The sequence below is a fragment of the Lactuca saligna genome, chromosome 4, assembly GCF_052625555.1.
Source record: "Lactuca saligna cultivar CGN05327 chromosome 4, ASM5262555v1, whole genome shotgun sequence".
NCBI classification, from domain to species: Eukaryota; Viridiplantae; Streptophyta; class Magnoliopsida; order Asterales; family Asteraceae; genus Lactuca; species Lactuca saligna.
In genome coordinates, this window is record NC_136420.1 from 99,445,798 (window position 1) to 99,462,665 (window position 16,868).

The window sequence follows — 16,868 nt, forward strand, 5'->3', positions numbered from 1 at the left end:
AGCGAGCCGCCCAGCCGTAGCAAGCCTTCCGACCGCAACCTCTTCTCTTCAGATCCGCATCAGCAGCGAAGCTCTTCACTTCAGATTTTCCATTCTTCACCCGATTTTCGTCCACGACTCTGTTTTAAGTCTGTTTTTAATTATTTTAACACGGGATTTTCTCCAAAAATCATATCTTAACATATAAGACCCTAAATATTCATAATTTAAACATATTTTTATGGAAATATTTATTTAAGAATAAAATCTATTAAGTGAGATGTTGAGGTGGAGTGTGGATCTTGCCATAATATTTGACACAAACAACCACCCCATGCCGATTCCTTTGACCATCTATTGTACTCCCCACCACTCCTAGTCACCTCATGGTACTACCCTACTCATTTCCCAGCAAACCCACGTCCAAATGAGTTGGAAACCCCTCTCTCTCACTCTTCACTTCACTTATTTTCCTCATTTCCACCAAGTATCAAACATCACTTTTCTCTCAAATCCTCTCACTCCAAATTCGAGATTTAAGGGTTGATCATCAAAATTTCTCTCATTTTTGGTAAGTTTCATCACCCTCCTTGTGGTTATTACATTCCCTCTTACTCAAATCATAAATATTTTACACAAACATCATCACATTTATGTTAGATCTTCGAATCTTCAAGTGATCCTTCAAGTGTTCTTGAGTTGAACGCTTCACATCTTCAACATTCACCCACTGAAATCATATAAGGTGAGTTCATACCCCTATATTTTCATGTTTTTCTTAAGTTTTAAGGGGGGAATACAAGTTAAAACACCAAGAACACCACTAAGTTCTTCTAACAGCTTTCAACAGAAAAGTTAATGCTCATTCATGGACTGTTTGGACAACTTTAACATTTTAGTTTTCAAAAATGTTTTAGGTGAAAGTAGTTCCAGTTCTTAGCTTTAAAATGACTACTTGCACATCTCCACACGATTTTTCTACGATTTATGGTGATTTTTACAAAACTGTCTATCATTTCAAGAAGCAATTCGGACCAGTCTTTGATTATGGACGTTTTCACTCACGTTGGAGACCACTAAAAATCATGAGAAAAATTATGAATAAACTAGGCACATTTTTTGAACTCCCAGAATTTACGAAATCAATTTTCGACTTCATATGATTTTTCTAGGATTTTTATAAAACAATGTAGGAAAATAAAAATCTAGATAACAATTTATAACTTTCATCACACTTTGTAACTTGTTGAGCAAAGTGTTAATATTGAAGATTTCATATTTTACATGTGTTTTTTGATGTGGGATAATTACATAACAGATAAATACTCACTGAAGTGTAAGAATCCTCCTCCATTACCATTAGTACAAAACAAGAATGATAAACATAGTTATATTTTGCCACACATTCAGCTTACATAGAAAAGGGTTCTTATACACCATAAACAAACATACTACACTATACTAGGTATAGTTAGGTCACATATACATTACAAACAATTTGATAAGCTATAATATGTGTATTTTATGTTCATTTACATGACAAAAGGTTTTCATACGAAATGGGGTAAAAATACAAAGTACTGGTTTTATACAAAATGTGGTACAAATACAAAGTACTGATTTTATGAAAAAATGGGTACATCACAAAGTACCAGGTCTTCACATAAATGGGGTACGAATACAAAATATCGGGTTTATACAAAAGGAATACATCACAAAGTACCAGGTCTTCATATAAATGGGGTACGAATACAAAGTACTGAATTTATACAAAAGGGGTACATCACAAAGTACAAGGTCTTCATATAAATGGGGTACGAATACAAAGTACCGGGTTTATACAAAAAGGGGTACATTACAAAGTACCGGTTAATCTTAGTATAGATATAGTGACCCCCATAGGGAGTTAACAATATTTAAAGTATATGGGATTTTATAAATCAAAAAGGGGTTTTATGTTGATCACTTTTAATAACAATAGGTACTGATTTTACTTGTACGCTTTCGGTCTCAGTACTTGAGATCACATAAAACAAAACTCCCATGCACATCCAGTCTTGGGTTTTAAGACTACATATCGTTTTTATAAGAAAAATATTGGATTTTCTTGGTAACATACAACTCATTGCAAAGATCGGCTTTTTAACTCCTACTTTCAAAAGCTTATGAATTCACCAACTTAATTGATGACACTTTTTCAAAACTATTTGTATTCTCAGGAAATCAGTGAAACAAGAAAACCAATGGCATTTTGAGGATGGGACGTTAAATCGTCAAACAATTCATTTTGTCATCATAATGTAATTGATTTGAAACATGTAAACATATACTTTGGTGTAACTTTTTCAATTATATTTATGATGATTGTATTTACTTTGAACACTATTATACACGTTGTTGTGATACTATACATGAAGTCCGCCACCCCCGGACGTTTCCGCCATCCTTAGTTTGGGGGTGTGACAAGTTGTATTCAAATGGTTGATAGTGTAGACAAATTTGGGGAGCTTTACACTTGTGTCAACAAAGTGTATTGGCTTCAAACTTGGAAGGAAGCTTACTCTTACACTATGGACCCTATAAAGGGTAGAGCTATGTGGCCAAAAAGTACATGTCCAATGAAATTAACACCACCACCACATCACACTCAACATGGGAGACCAAAGACCAAGAGAAAGAGAAGTGTAGATGAAAAGTATGATAGTTAGGAGCATAAGCATGGTGCAAGTGAACCTGAAAAACTTACCAGAAAGCTTGTTAGTGTCAGGTGTGAGAAATGCAACAATATGGGACATAACTCCAAGACTTGCAAAGGTAAAGGAGGGAATGCAGGAAGCAGTCAAAGAAGGAATGCATGAAGCAATCAAGGAATAAATAGAGGTGGCATTCAGGGCAGGAGTTAGTGTATTTTGTTTAAAAACTTATATTTTGGTTTAAGACCACTTTTGTGTATTTGGATGTAATGGTTTAGAACTACTTTGTTGTCATGGTTTTATTTTGGTCCTTTAGACCTTTTGGTCATGAATTTAATGTCAACCTTTTGTGATTGTTAAAGAATGATGCTTATGGTGTATTTCTAATGGTTTACCACATTTAGAGGCTTTAATGACTTTGTTCTTAAACAAAAAATAAACATTAACATTAGGTGATAACTACATTACATTGTTATTACAACCATCAAAAGTACACATTTCTAAAGTTGTCCAAAATAACCCTAAATCGATATTACAATATCAAATAGCAAAAAACTAACACATTCCCCTGTTACAATATCATAATCCAAAAAAACCAAAAATCCATGCAACTACAGGGGTCCCTAATTCCTAAATCCTAAATGAAAAACACCTAAGCTACAACAAATAGTAAGCAACTTGCAAACAAACACGTCTTCAGTTTTGCCACTTGATAGTTTGCATTGTTGATATTTCTCAATAATCTGGGTATTATCAACATAAATCTTGCACACATTAGAGGATCAATCCATCTTAAGAATTTGCATCTGGAACCCTTTTAGATTAAAAAAAAGAAGATAAACATAAGGGTGATTTTCCAAACTGAGGGTAAAATACCAAGATGGAACACTTACCTGTTGAGGGTAGGAAAGAAACCATCAACCAGGGTTTGTTGATGTACAAGAGGTGTGAACCACCGCAACCCTACCACAGAAACACATCACCATTTCGATTGTTGATGTCTAAGAAATTGTGAACATAGAGTATGAGTAGGGAAGAATATAAAGCTCGTGAAGGTTGAAGATGGAAGAGTGAGGTAACTAGCTCCTGCTTTTATTTTGAATAAGGTTGCAAAAACGGTCCCTGTAGGTGGAACGACGAAAATACCCTCGTCTTTATTGCAGGTAACGACACATATGGACGGAAGTTAGTGTGAGGGACCAAAAACAATAGAAAAATCCAATTTTGGACTAGTGGTGCACCAACATTTCATTTTTGACCAAAAACACATAAATTTGTTAACCACAAGAAGTGTTTTTGCAATTTGTCATACAAAAAGTTATTAAATATCCATGATCTAGTTAGGACACACTATTGTTTTCACTTAGCGGTAGGCCTCAAGGTTAATCTTCCCTAATAAATAGAAATGTTTTTATAACATGTTATTCTCTTTTTGATTTGGACAAATGACATTTTTTTCTTATTTTTAGATTTTATTGTTTTCCATATGTAATTATCCTATTTGTTCAAAACAAATAAATGCCACATAATCAAATATTCTTCCCTTAAATCTCATAATAAATGCAAAATCAATCTTAAAATAAATCATAATCAATGCTATAAATAATACCGCCATGAAAACTACGGTCTATATTGAGAAAATTCATTGTCACTCATTTAAACTTTCCATATGTGTCGATATCTATTTCCGTAAATAATTGTTTAATGTTAAAAAAGTGATATTGATTTTTTTTCAATAAATCCATATAAAATACGTATCTCACACTTGGTTCCAATTAAAATAAAGTATTTAGAATTAGCGTTGATCGCACCCACGTTTCCTTGATGGCTTTCATCCTAAATTGCCAAGCAGCCTCATTTCCTTTAACATACTTGGACTTGCCTGTTGGGGCAAATATGTCTCTTTGTAGGAATTGTAAAAGGGTGATTGATAAACTAAAAGATCAAAAAAGCTAGAACTTTATCAATTGGCCGGAGGATTATTACCTTTCTCTACTCAAACCTCCTATCTGTCATTAAGAATTTGGAAAGCATTCGAAAAATATTTTTATGGGGTGACAATGCTACAACAACAAAATATATTGGTTCTTGGAACTATATTTGATATTGACATCTACATTGTAAGCCTATTTAAAGTCAAAGTGGGGAGAGGGAGTGAGACCCAATTCTGGAATGACAACTGGGATATTGTGCTTGTTGTTTCCAAAAAAGCATATTTGTCACCAACCTTTGTATCATCTTTAATTCGCTCCTTGAGTATATGGGTCCGAGTTCGTTATCTTATCCCATTGATTTACGAGAAAATTAATATCGAAGGAATCAGATTTAAGATTTACGTTACTCTATAATTATTATTCAATGAATTCTTAAAAATTTAAAGAAAAAAGAAAGTTCGATGCAGCTCTGATTACAATCAAAATCCAACTGAATCAAGTAAAACTTACAAATGAATTTGATTGTGATCGGTGATGACGTATACAATCAATCGTTAATCACGATGAAGAGAAAACAAGTAGCAAAAATCACACAAAATTCAAACCAATTTCATCCTTACGCATATCCACCGGCGTTTTGCCAATAACCGGAATCGTCGACGGCGGCAACACGTAACGTGATGAGAAATTACGGATCATGTACTCGTTCTCCGCCTCCGGATCTCCGTTTTGCAATGGTCCTTGGTCGAAATTAAGCGCGTAACTAAGAGGATCATACTGGAACTTGGAAGATTGTTTACCGAAGCTCTTGTTGTGATTGAACCGCCGTATGAACGTCTTCCACCGTGGACCGGCAACGATCTCAGACCACTCACGAACCTTCATCAAGGCGGCGATTCCTCGTGACCACAGAGTTCCATTCGATTTGTTGTAATCGTCGTCCTCCTCCGAAGACGGAACTTTCCGCCACCGGTAGGGTATGCAGAAACAACAAGTTCGATCGGGGAAGAGTGTTTGTGAGGAGGATGGGGAGTTTTGGTAAGATTCAGCGGCTCTAGGAGATAACTGAGTCGTCATGATTAGATACAGAGGTGTATTCCACCTTGAAACCCTTGGATATGGCGGGGATTACTGTGGGGAAGAGATATATACAGAGAAGAAGGGTTTAGTGCTAGTGTAGTGTAGGTGTTCTCTTTGCAACGGATAATTTTGGTGTATAATTTTTATATGTTAAAGCTTATAAAAATTATAAAAATGAGAAAATAAAATAAATAAAAGGTTTTGAACGAAAGTGGTAAAGAGACAGCTATAGGGAATTTGATTGACTTGGTCCACTAAACCTAACACTATAATTATTGGATGATTAATTAACGGCTGTCCCAGATTGGGTCCCTAGTCGCAACAACCCTTTTTGTCGCCTCTACGATTTATCGTTTATTTCTTAACAAATTGAAGTATAAAAATAAAACGATAGTCACTAAAATGTTTAAAATGAAAACCATAACATATATAATATAATAAAATAATAATGTCGTAAAGCTTATCATCAAATAATCTTATAATTTGCAAAAAACAATAATCGTGAAAAATGCTTGTAATCTGCGAATGACTTTTTGGAGGGAGACTATTTCTTGAAATTCGTTATGTTTGCAAGTTTAATGTTTCCAGATAAAATAAAATAATCTTTATTATTTAGGTCGGTGAATATTCGGGAAATATTATTTTTATATGAAATAAATATTCTGTGATCTCTGTCGAAGAAATTGGATTCGAAAATGATAGAAAATATTTATAAAAAAATTTGTTGATTCTAATTTTTCATTTAATTGTAGGATTATAAATTAAGCAACTAGCAAAATGCTAGCATCAAAATCAAAAAACATAAAAAATTACAAGGACATAGTTGTTAAAGCCGAGTCCAACCAACCAACCAACCAAAAAAAAAAAAACTATGATTAATCCCAAGAGAAGATTGTTGCGAATATCCATAAATAAGTCTTCGAATATCCATAAGGTACCTGGTATCGGACTAGGGATGAGTATTTGGATTGAAGGACCGGTTAGAACTAGTACCGAAAGCGGAATCCGGTGGAGCTGGTCGTGTCAAGACCGATACAATATTCTTGTGGATTATTTGAATTGAGAATCGGTAAAAAAAGAACCGGCAAAAACCGAAACCGTATGTTGTTATTTCTCAAGGATCGGTTCCAACATTAATGACACGGCAAGAACCAGTAGAAGCGACGGTCCGGTTCGGTTCCTATTTTGTAACGACCCAAAAATCAAGGGTAAAAAATTTATTTTTCAATACAGTCAAAACACATATATCTTTTAAATCCAAACATTCCAAAAACATGATTAATTAAAAGCATTCATCAGAGTTCGTCCCAAAATCATATATTGCAGAACACACGGGTGTGTGCGCTGTGATCAAGCCAGACTCTTCCTTTCGAAACCAATGATACCTGAAACCATAAACATAACTGCAAGCACGAAGCTTAGTGAGTTCGCCAGAGCATACCCATCATAATCTACATAATCCACGTAACCGCATAAACCATATCAATCACATATGTCATATCAATCATGTAAGACATATCAATTACATAAGCCATATCAATCACATAAGCATATAAGGATGTCGTGGGCTCCTCCTAGAGTCTTACTCCAGGATGTCATGGGCTCCCCCACATGGTCTTACACCTATGTGTCATGGGCTCCCCCATGGTCTTTACTTGGAAAGCCATGGGCTCCCCCACATGGTATGACATCCAAGCGCCATGGGCTCCCCCATGGTCTTTCATGCAGTATCACAAAGACAACCATCATTTCACACATCACATAAACAGCTAGTATACCACATATCATATAAACAATGCATATAAACATATAAGAATGTCGTAGGCTCCTCCCAGGGTCTTACTTCAGGATGTCATGGGCTCTCCCACATGGTCTTAAACCTATGTGCCATGGGCTCCCCCCCATGGTCTTTACCTGGAAAGCTATGGGCTCCCTTACATGGTCTGACATCCAAGTGTCATGGGCTCCCCCCCCCCCCCCCCAATGATCTTTACCTGAAAAGTCATGGACTCCTCCACATGGTCTTATATCCAAGTGTCATGGGCTCCCTCATGGTCTTTACCTGAAAAACCATGGGCTCCCCCACATGGTCTTATATCCAAGTGCCATGAGCTCCCCCAACTAACATACCACATAACATATAACTAACTAATATGCCACATAACACTACATAAACTAACGTACCCCATATCATAAAATGGGTAGGTCTTGGTGCCTTCGACCCATTGTTATGGTGAAGAGACTCATCTCACACTACCAAAGTCCCATGGATAAAACACTAGTTGCTAGATGACAGAATCCCAAAATGTCCATATCAAAACAACACCCAATTAAAAATTGGCTTCCAATACATAACCATAAGTCCATGCTTGGGGGTAAAAATACTATTTTACCCTTAACCTAACCTGGTCCAAACATACACTTTGAAGGCCCAAAAACCAATCAATGAACCAGGGCCCAACATATGGCCCAATTTTCCAAATTAGGCACAAACCTCCACATGGACTTATCTTATGGCCCAACCATTTATCCTAGCCCAAATATTTGGCATTCCAATGGTCCAACGCCTCATAATCATCAAGGTCCAGTTATGTCCCATCTATGACCTAATTTTACAAATTAGGCCCATACCCCTCACATGGGTGTTACCCTAAAGCCAATCCAAATATTATAGTCCATATACTTGTTCTTGGATGGCCTATCAATAGCCCAATCACCAATGCCCAACAAAAGGCCCAACTTAAGGCCTAAGCAAAATTAAGGTTTTCACAAAATATGATGATTAAGGTTAAATGTTCTTACTTAACCCATTAAGGACTTAATCCATTAAGTCTATCATCTTACTAGGTAAATCATACGGTGTGATTGGGTGTAATTCATAATTCAATTCCAATAGCCCAAAACGCGGATCCCAATAAGTGCAAACTAACAAATCCAAAATTAGGGTTTTTTAAACCCTAATTAGGGTTTCCAACCCAATCGCGTGCCCATTAGTCAAATGGTTAGATTTTTAGGTCAATTACGGTTAAATAAGTCGGACACCACCCACTACCAACTTGGGTAGTGGTGCTCAATGGCGGCTCACGGCGGTAGTTTTTTAGTAGCATTCATTGTTGCGTCGGATTCAGTGGCGCAGGATTGTCAGCTTGTCATGATCGGATGGATCAAGGATTAAAGGAGTCGAGAGAGGAGGTATCGTCAGGGCAGTTATTGTCAGACGGGGTGTCCTTTGGAGGTCATGTGGGACTATTCAGCATGTGTCTCTGGCTCAACAATCGAAAAGGTGTCCGATGTTTTGGATAGTTGGCAGGCAAGTTAGGACCAGGAAGGTCCCAACCGTTCTTAAGGAAAGCAGCCATGTGGCAGCAAGAGGAGTGGGGTGACATTCGTGATTTAGAGCCTGTATGGAATTGTGGGTTATTCGGTAGTTGCAATTGGCTGGTGACTTTTGTTCTTTAAGAAGCCTCATGGTATCACGAGTGGGAAGTATTCTATTTAGGTCGGTCTCTTGTGGAATCGGTTCAAGGATGATTTGAGGTGGGTAGTCTGTCAGAGAGACAGACCACCTCGAGGCTTTGGGTTTCAAATGGAATAGACGTGATCACGTTTCAAGGAAATCGTTCATCTTCGGATTCTAGAACCTGTGAGGGTTGGTTTTGATTGCCTTGGGAAGATTGGAGTATTCCCGGGTTTTTGGCTGTGGTGCTCAGGTAGTTTGGTATGACGGGGATGATGATGCATGACTTTGAGGATGAAGTCTAGTTTAAGTGTGGGAGAGTTGTAACGCCCTGTTTTAAATTACTCGGTTGGGGCCTCGAAAACCAAAGGGTAGGGGCGATTCGGTCTTTTATGGGTCCTGGGTTTTATCCGAAAGGTTTTAGGCTTGGAGGTGTCAAGGGGAGCATAGGGCTTCCTGTTAAGAGAAAAACTTTGAGACACACTTAAACAAAAGTTATAACAAGTATAATGCGGAATTGTTAATCTCGAAGGATATAAGAGCTCAACAATAATATTTAAGTTAGATGGTTAGGGAGTTAGTTGCAGAAAATATAGAAATGAAAATGACGACAATTGTTATATCAAGTATACACGTAAGTTGATTCATAATGAGGAATACATTCAAACCAAGTTAGTAAGTGAGATCAAACTTAGTGATTAAGTCACAAAGACTTGCTTTGAAAAGAGATTGTAACCAACTATGAATGAGTAAGTAATATAAGTAAGAAAGAGATAGAAAGGATAAATCCAGAGAAGTGTATTAGAAAGTGATAGATGCATATCAGTTACAAAGAGAATGAGCTCTATTTATAGAGACTCAAAGGTTACATCAGATTTGTTCTCTAAGAGTAACCATGCAAGGCATACTGGACAATAGAGAGCATTGAAATAAGACAAAATAGACTGAATAATAAAGAGAGACTGCAGTTTGGTCTGGCTTCGGCTGCGGTGGCTTGTGAGAAAGACTTGACTGCGGGTGCATAGCTGACTGTGGTAGCAAAAGTTCAAGAGGGTCACTTTTATGATTCAACACTTCCCGCCACCTTTTCGTGGATATAAAGTTCGTCGGAAACGAAGTTAGAATGAAGGAGTTATGACACTTTGTATTTATTGTCGATTTTAACCCCTAATGGAAATTAGTGACAAGATGATCCCATGCATGCAAGGTGGCCAACATAAGTGTACGCCCAACGTAAGTTGGGGTACGCCCAACATATATAGAGTAAATGGTCTCGAGTGATTGGAGACGTACGCCCAACGTACAACCATAGTCACTATACCCTAATTTTTAGGATGTGACAGTATATAAAGAACATTACACCCTCTAGGGTCAGCCTCTTTCTCATCCTTGAACCCCTCTTCGAAACCCTAACCTTTATAGTGAGAGTGTAAGCTTGTAAGGCCATCTTGGAGTGCATTTTGGTGTTCTTGAAGAGGAGTGATCATCTTGGAGTTTCATTAACCAGGGAAAAGCTTTTGGATCCAAGTTCTCCAGCTCATTTGCAAGTCTCAGAAGGTATAAAGCTTCTACCTTGTTATCTTATAGCTTGAGATCTAGATTAGGGCTTGTTTGGGGGTTTTTATGAGCTTTTGGACTATCTCTTGGGAGTTGAGCAACTCTAAAGCTCGGGAAGAGTAGATCCGAGGTCCTTTGGTCCATCTACTTCATAAAAATGCAATCTTGATGAGTATTCTAACCTCATGCATCGATCAAGACCCTTAGAAAGGTCTTAATGGGTTGTTGGGAGCATATGGAGCATGCAAAGGCATAAAGTTGCCAACTTTATGCCTTAAGACGTCTTAATGGACCTAGATCTTAAGTTTGATGTTGAAATCCTGAGTATTAAGCACTTGATGGAAAAGTAGCTTAACAGAGGAGTACGTTGTGCGTACATGCAGGTATGCGCAACGTACACCACTTTTAGTCAGTACACTTAGCGTACATAGGAGTACGCCACGCGTGCTCATTAGTTTTAGGCCTCGGGTTTGGCCAAGCAATGGACTTTGGGTCTTTAGGCTTTAGTAGACCATCAGGAGTCAGATGTTTTGGGCCAGGAATATGTTTGGGCTTAGGATAAGGCCTATTAGAGGGATTGGGCCCAATTGAGCAAGTTGGGCCATTAGTGGGCCATTACTGGGCTTGGAAAGCCTACCTAGTGTTAGGTTTTATTTTGAGGATTGGGCCTTAGGTTTGGATCATACTGGGCCAGGGGTAAAAGGGTCAAACATTTTGGGACACTCTCATGTTTGGAATAAAAGTTGTATTTGACTTATGTTTTGAAAACAATTATAACTGGATTTCTTAATGTATGACATCTTGTTTGCTTATTCTAAAATGAAAATTTTACTTTGAAAATTGGGTCGTTACAAGCTGAGTGTGGGCGGGGCCCGAATCTCATAGTGTTATTGTAGTATAGATATGTGACTGCTTGATAGGAGTAGATACACTTGTTGTCTGTGTGATACTTGTATGCATGTTAGTAGTAACGTGTGGGCGGGGCCCAAATCTCCATGCGGGTGGGCGGGGCCCATATCTCCTAGTTACATGTTATGTGTATGGTATTTGGTAATTTGGGGAGACTCACTAAGCTTCGTGCTTACAGTTTTCAGTTTTGGTTTTAGGTACTTTGGTTTTCAAAAGAGGAGCTCGGGATGATTGCAGTGCACACATCATTTGTTTAGCCTGGGATGTTTATACTCTGATATATTTTGATAGTTGTTATGATATTTTTAGATACACTATTTATGCTTTTTTAAATGATGATGATGATATTTATGGTTATATTAACGATTTAAAAATGAAAATTTTCCCGTATTTTTGGGAGGTTTCAAAGAAGGGCCAAAGCTTGCTAAAGTCGGGAACTTTCTGTCCATGAGGGGCTGGAGGAGTCCAAATCTGAACTCCTCACCCCAAAACGTGTTCATAACCATAAATGCTTCGAGAATAAGCTATAAATGCCCCTAAACTTTTGGGTGGAAAGATCTAACAAGAAAATGATCAAGGTAATGACTTTTTACCTTCAAATGAATGCCAAAACGAAGTAGATGCTGGATCTACAAACCCCTTCTCAGTCCATGCTTCTCAATCCTCAAGCCTCTTCAACAAATGCAACAAACACATACTCTTTTAGCCTCACACACACTCAAAAGGAGGTTAGCTCGATTAGGGTTCTCCAACTCATCGTGTAGCTCGATTGTGGTAAGGGAGGCTAGATAGAGGACTTAAGGTCCTTTAAATAGGGTGCAAACCCTAAAAATTAGGGTTTTTATGCACAACCACAACTCATCGAGTTGGGGTTCTCCAACTCGTCGAGTAGGTCCTAAAGTTCACGTGGCCTGATTCGTTTCTACACGATGAGTTGGGGCAGCCAAATTGTCAAGTAGGTCTAAAAATGTGAATATAAAAGCTTCAAATAGATACATGGGTGTCGGGATGATACATCGTCTTTCGGAAAATGATTTTCAATTTTTTCCATTCTCCAACTTTGGTTTCCTGGTTATCAACTTTGGGTAGTTTTACCTCCTTTTGCATGACTCTTTCGTTACTGGTTCTATTTTTTGCAAGGTTATTGACTAGATGTCGTCCTGGGGGAAGCCTTTGCCAGTTGCAGACTCTTACGGATGTACTTAGTCTCCTGTTTACGTTTTCTTTTTTGGGGTAGTTGCATACCCTCACTACTCCGGCACTAGCGGTTCCTTGGTTGTGTTTCCGGTTAAGCTCTGTGACTTTACATTTGTGTTCCATCGTTTCCTACTTTTCCATCCTCTATGCCTTTGTTGTACGAAGACATATGGGTATGCTTAGTGATACCCAGCCTCGCTTGGTGTTCGTGTTGACAATCTTCGATGTTTCAGGAGTGGTGATACTGTTGCTATCGTGCCCTTCTCCCCCCGGGCTATTCGTTTGGGGTTGGTGCCCTTTTCCCTTGCCTTGTGTGTGGGTTTTTGCTTTTTCGCGCTTGACAGTGTGGGTGGTAATTATGGTTGTGTGTCGCTTTCTTAGGATATGCGCGGTAGCCCAAGTGGTGATCGCCTGAAGTGGTTTTGCCAGTGTGCTTAGGGTTGTTATTGTTGCTGAGTCGCTGGTTGTTCTGAACTTTACTGTACCATGTATTGTTGATGGGATGACCTATAGTCGGAAGAGGGCAAGTCTCCCTAGGATCATGTCGTCTTCTGACTTGTACTTAACTACCAAGAACTCGATTATCCTTGTTACCCTTTCCTTTCCATCGTGATTGAGTAGTGTCAATAGGAGGCTTATGGTCCAGAGCGGCCATAGCTTGTGACTTGTGAAGCCAACAAGTGGGGATCGGGTTGGGGGTTTTAGGTTCCTCTTCTAGGATGGTGGGAGTCGTTCAAAACAGTGCTCATAGAGAACGTCGGTGTTGCTACCTCCGTCATCTAGGGTTGTCCAGATCTCATGTTGTTGGACGAGGGAAAGGATTATGATTGGGTCTGTGGGGTCGTAATCGGGCACTCGTGGGTTTTCAAGTGAGAAGCTTATGTTGGGAGTATCGTCGAGTGAGCCGTTGACGCTGTTGGCTAGCAACCAACACCTGGCTCTATTCTCGGGCCTTACAATTGCGAAGATTTTCTCCTTTTTGATTGATTGTTTTCGGGTTCTCCCATCTTTCCGCGTGGCTTCGAACTTTGATCATAGAGTCTTTGCGATGTCCATTAAGTCTCCACTCGGTTTTTTGTTTTCTCCTTCCCTTTTGAGGATCACACACTCTCCAATGTCGTGGGTTTTTCTCTTGTGGTATTCGCAATATTTTCTTTTCTCTTTTTCATCCACTGAGGGATTTTTCTACCACGTGTACTTCCATCTTTATGGTTCCTGGGCTCGTCTTTGAAGAATGGGAGAAATCTTCAAGATGAGTGTCTCAAATGTCTGTTGTGTTAGTCGTGACTTCCATCGTTGCACTCCATGTGGCTATGGTGGTAGTGGAACCGGCTGATTCTTGTTTGAGGTAGGCGTTCACTACAACTTTTAAATTGGCTTGTTTGTGTTCTTCTCCCTCAATTTTCCTGAGGTATTTTTTAACCCTATATTTGAGCTTGTCCCTTGATTTTGGCATTGTTCCTTGCATTTTCCTCAATAGGGGGCCTAGGAGTAGTCCCTGGGCGAAGGCGCTCATGACTAGGAATTCCTGTTGACTGGCGACACTTAGGATCACAAGGGTTAACCGGTCATAGTATACTCCGATAGATTCTCTCTATTTTTGTTTGCAATCCATGATAGAGTCGGCATCTCCTTTGACTTTCCTCAACAACATGAAGTTGTGGAGGAAAAGATACCTCAGCTGTTCAAAGATGGAGATACTCCCCGTGCGTAACACCTTGAACCATTTACTAGCATTTCCCAATAGTGTGACCAGGAAGTAGGTGTAGGTGAATCTCATGTCTATCTGGAGGGATGCCATCGTCCACTCGTAGGTGTCTACGTGTTCGTCGGGATCTGTCGTGTCGTCATACTTTGGGATGTTTGGGATTGTAACACCCCGTTCCTGGTACGCATTTAAAACATTATTTTTCTTCTTATTTTAGAAGCTACTCGACGTGTCAGTGGCCCTAACTCGTCGAGTAGCAGCGGGTCAGCACGTGAAGTTGGCATGGCGACTCGACGAGTCCATATTCCTGACTCGGCGAGTCCGCCAGTCTGGATGAAGCCCTAATTTTCAGGGTGTGTACCCTATTTAAACATCATTATAGCCCCAAACCAGCCTCCTTCACCTCTCAGAGACTTATTCCTGAAACCCTAGCCTCCTTGAAGTGTGTGTGAGTGATCTTTGCCCTTGTGAAGGAATTTTTGGTGCATTGTTGAGCAAGAAGAAGAAGAAGAAGGTAGAAGAACTCAAGGACGAAGAAGTAGATCCAGATTATATTCTTCTTTGGCCATCCTTTCTGGTAATAAAGCTTTCATCTTGATTATTGTACTACTAGATCTAGTTTGTCCCCAAATTGATGGTTTTGAGCTCAAAAACCCCAAATCCCTAGTGATGAAGCTTTGTAAGCGAGCCATATCTCGGATCTAGTCTCTCTTGAGCTCCAGGAGCTCAAGAAGGCCACCTTTTGATAGCCATGGTCTTGTTTTAGTCAAATAATCCCCATAATAGCCAAGTTTGAGTGCTATTGCTTCATTTCATCATAGATACACGTAAAGTTAGCAACTTTACGTGTTCAGATAGTCCCAGAAACCCAGATCTATGTATTGGATGCACTTAAGCTAATTAGAATCGACTGAATTGAAACTGCATGCCAAGGACTCGACGAGTCGTTCTTCTGACTCGGCGAATCAGGTCGCGAGTCTTAGATTCCTGGTTCAGTAGTAGCGAGTCTGTTTAGTGAGTGGAGTAAGGACTCAATGAGTTAAGTCATGGATCTGAGTGTAGAGGCACTCGGTGAGTCTACGCCCTGACTCGGCGAGTCCAAGGCAATCTCCTTACCCATAAGAACAGACTCGACGAGTTGAGGATTACAGACGGCCGTTAGGGTTGGGCTGAGGCACCAGTGGTGAAGAGTAGAGTTTTCCAGATGACAGCAGAGGAGGCGCGGGCGACTCCTGATGTGGTGACATGTATGTATTTTCCTCATATCTTTCTATTTAGTATTTATTATTTCTCATGGTTATGTGTTTGTATATAGGGTTGTTCTTAGTGAACGGCATTTCAGCTACAATATTGTTTGATTCGGGGGTTACCCGATCATTTGTCTTGCTTGCGCTTAGCAAGCGGTTTAGTAGAGCTCCAGGGGAGCTGGACTGTCCACTTGAGGTTGATATAGCTGATGACAGGATTGTCAGGGTCGTGAGGGTACACAGGGGGTGTTTGTTACGGTTATTTGATGAGAAGTTTTCAGTATACATGGTTCATATTCCCCTGCGAGGGAATAAGGTCATAATGGGTATGGATTGGCTGAGCCCCAATGGGGAAGTGATTGATTGTGAGCTGCAGTTAGTGAGGGTTCGCACCCCTAGTGGGGGAGAGTTAGTGATTCGGGGCGAGAGGCCACATCACGGACCGATTCTTTGTTCAGCAGCGAGAGCGAGGCGCTACTTTCAGCAGGGTTGCGCGGGTGACGTCGCCTATGTTTTAGATACCTGGTAAAAGGGCAAGGCGATAGTTGACGATGTACCGGTAGTACGAGAGTACCCAAATGTATTTCCAGAGGATTTGCCTGGGATACCTCCTGAGAGACAGGTTGAGTTCAGGATTGACCTGGTTCCTGGTGCAGCTCCAATAGCCAAGGCACCATATCGGTTGGCTCCTCCCGAGATACATGAGTTGTCTATGCAGCTGCAGGAGCTGTTAGACAAGGGTTTTATTAGGCCGAGTAATTCACCATGGGGAGCCCCGATCTTGTTTGTGAAGAAGGACGGGTCACACCATATGTGTATAGATTACCGGGAGCTGAACAAGGTGACGGTAAAGAACCGTTACCCACTTCCGAGGATAGATGACTTGTTTGATCAGCTTCACGGAGCATCTTGGTTCTCCAAGATTGATTTGCACTCCGGTTATCATCAGATGTGGGTCAGATGTAAGGATGTATAGAAGACCGCTTTTAGGACCCACTATGGTCATTATGAGTTCGCGGTGATGCCTTTGGGCTCACCAACGCACTGGTCACGTTCATGGATCTCATGAACCGCGTATGCAGACCGATGTTAGATCGGTTTGTGATA

General features: G+C 39.8%; 1 protein-coding gene across 1 annotated transcript; it reads right to left on the reverse strand.

The window, feature by feature from the left end:
• Window positions 1-5,194: 5,194 nt before the first annotated feature.
• On the reverse strand, window positions 5,195-5,683 carry LOC145039971 (uncharacterized). Its single transcript, XM_078987965.1, has one exon. The coding sequence runs from the start codon at window positions 5,681-5,683 to the stop codon at window positions 5,195-5,197; it is 489 nt and encodes a 162-aa protein (XP_078844091.1).
• Between the last annotated feature and the right edge of the window lie 11,185 nt (window positions 5,684-16,868).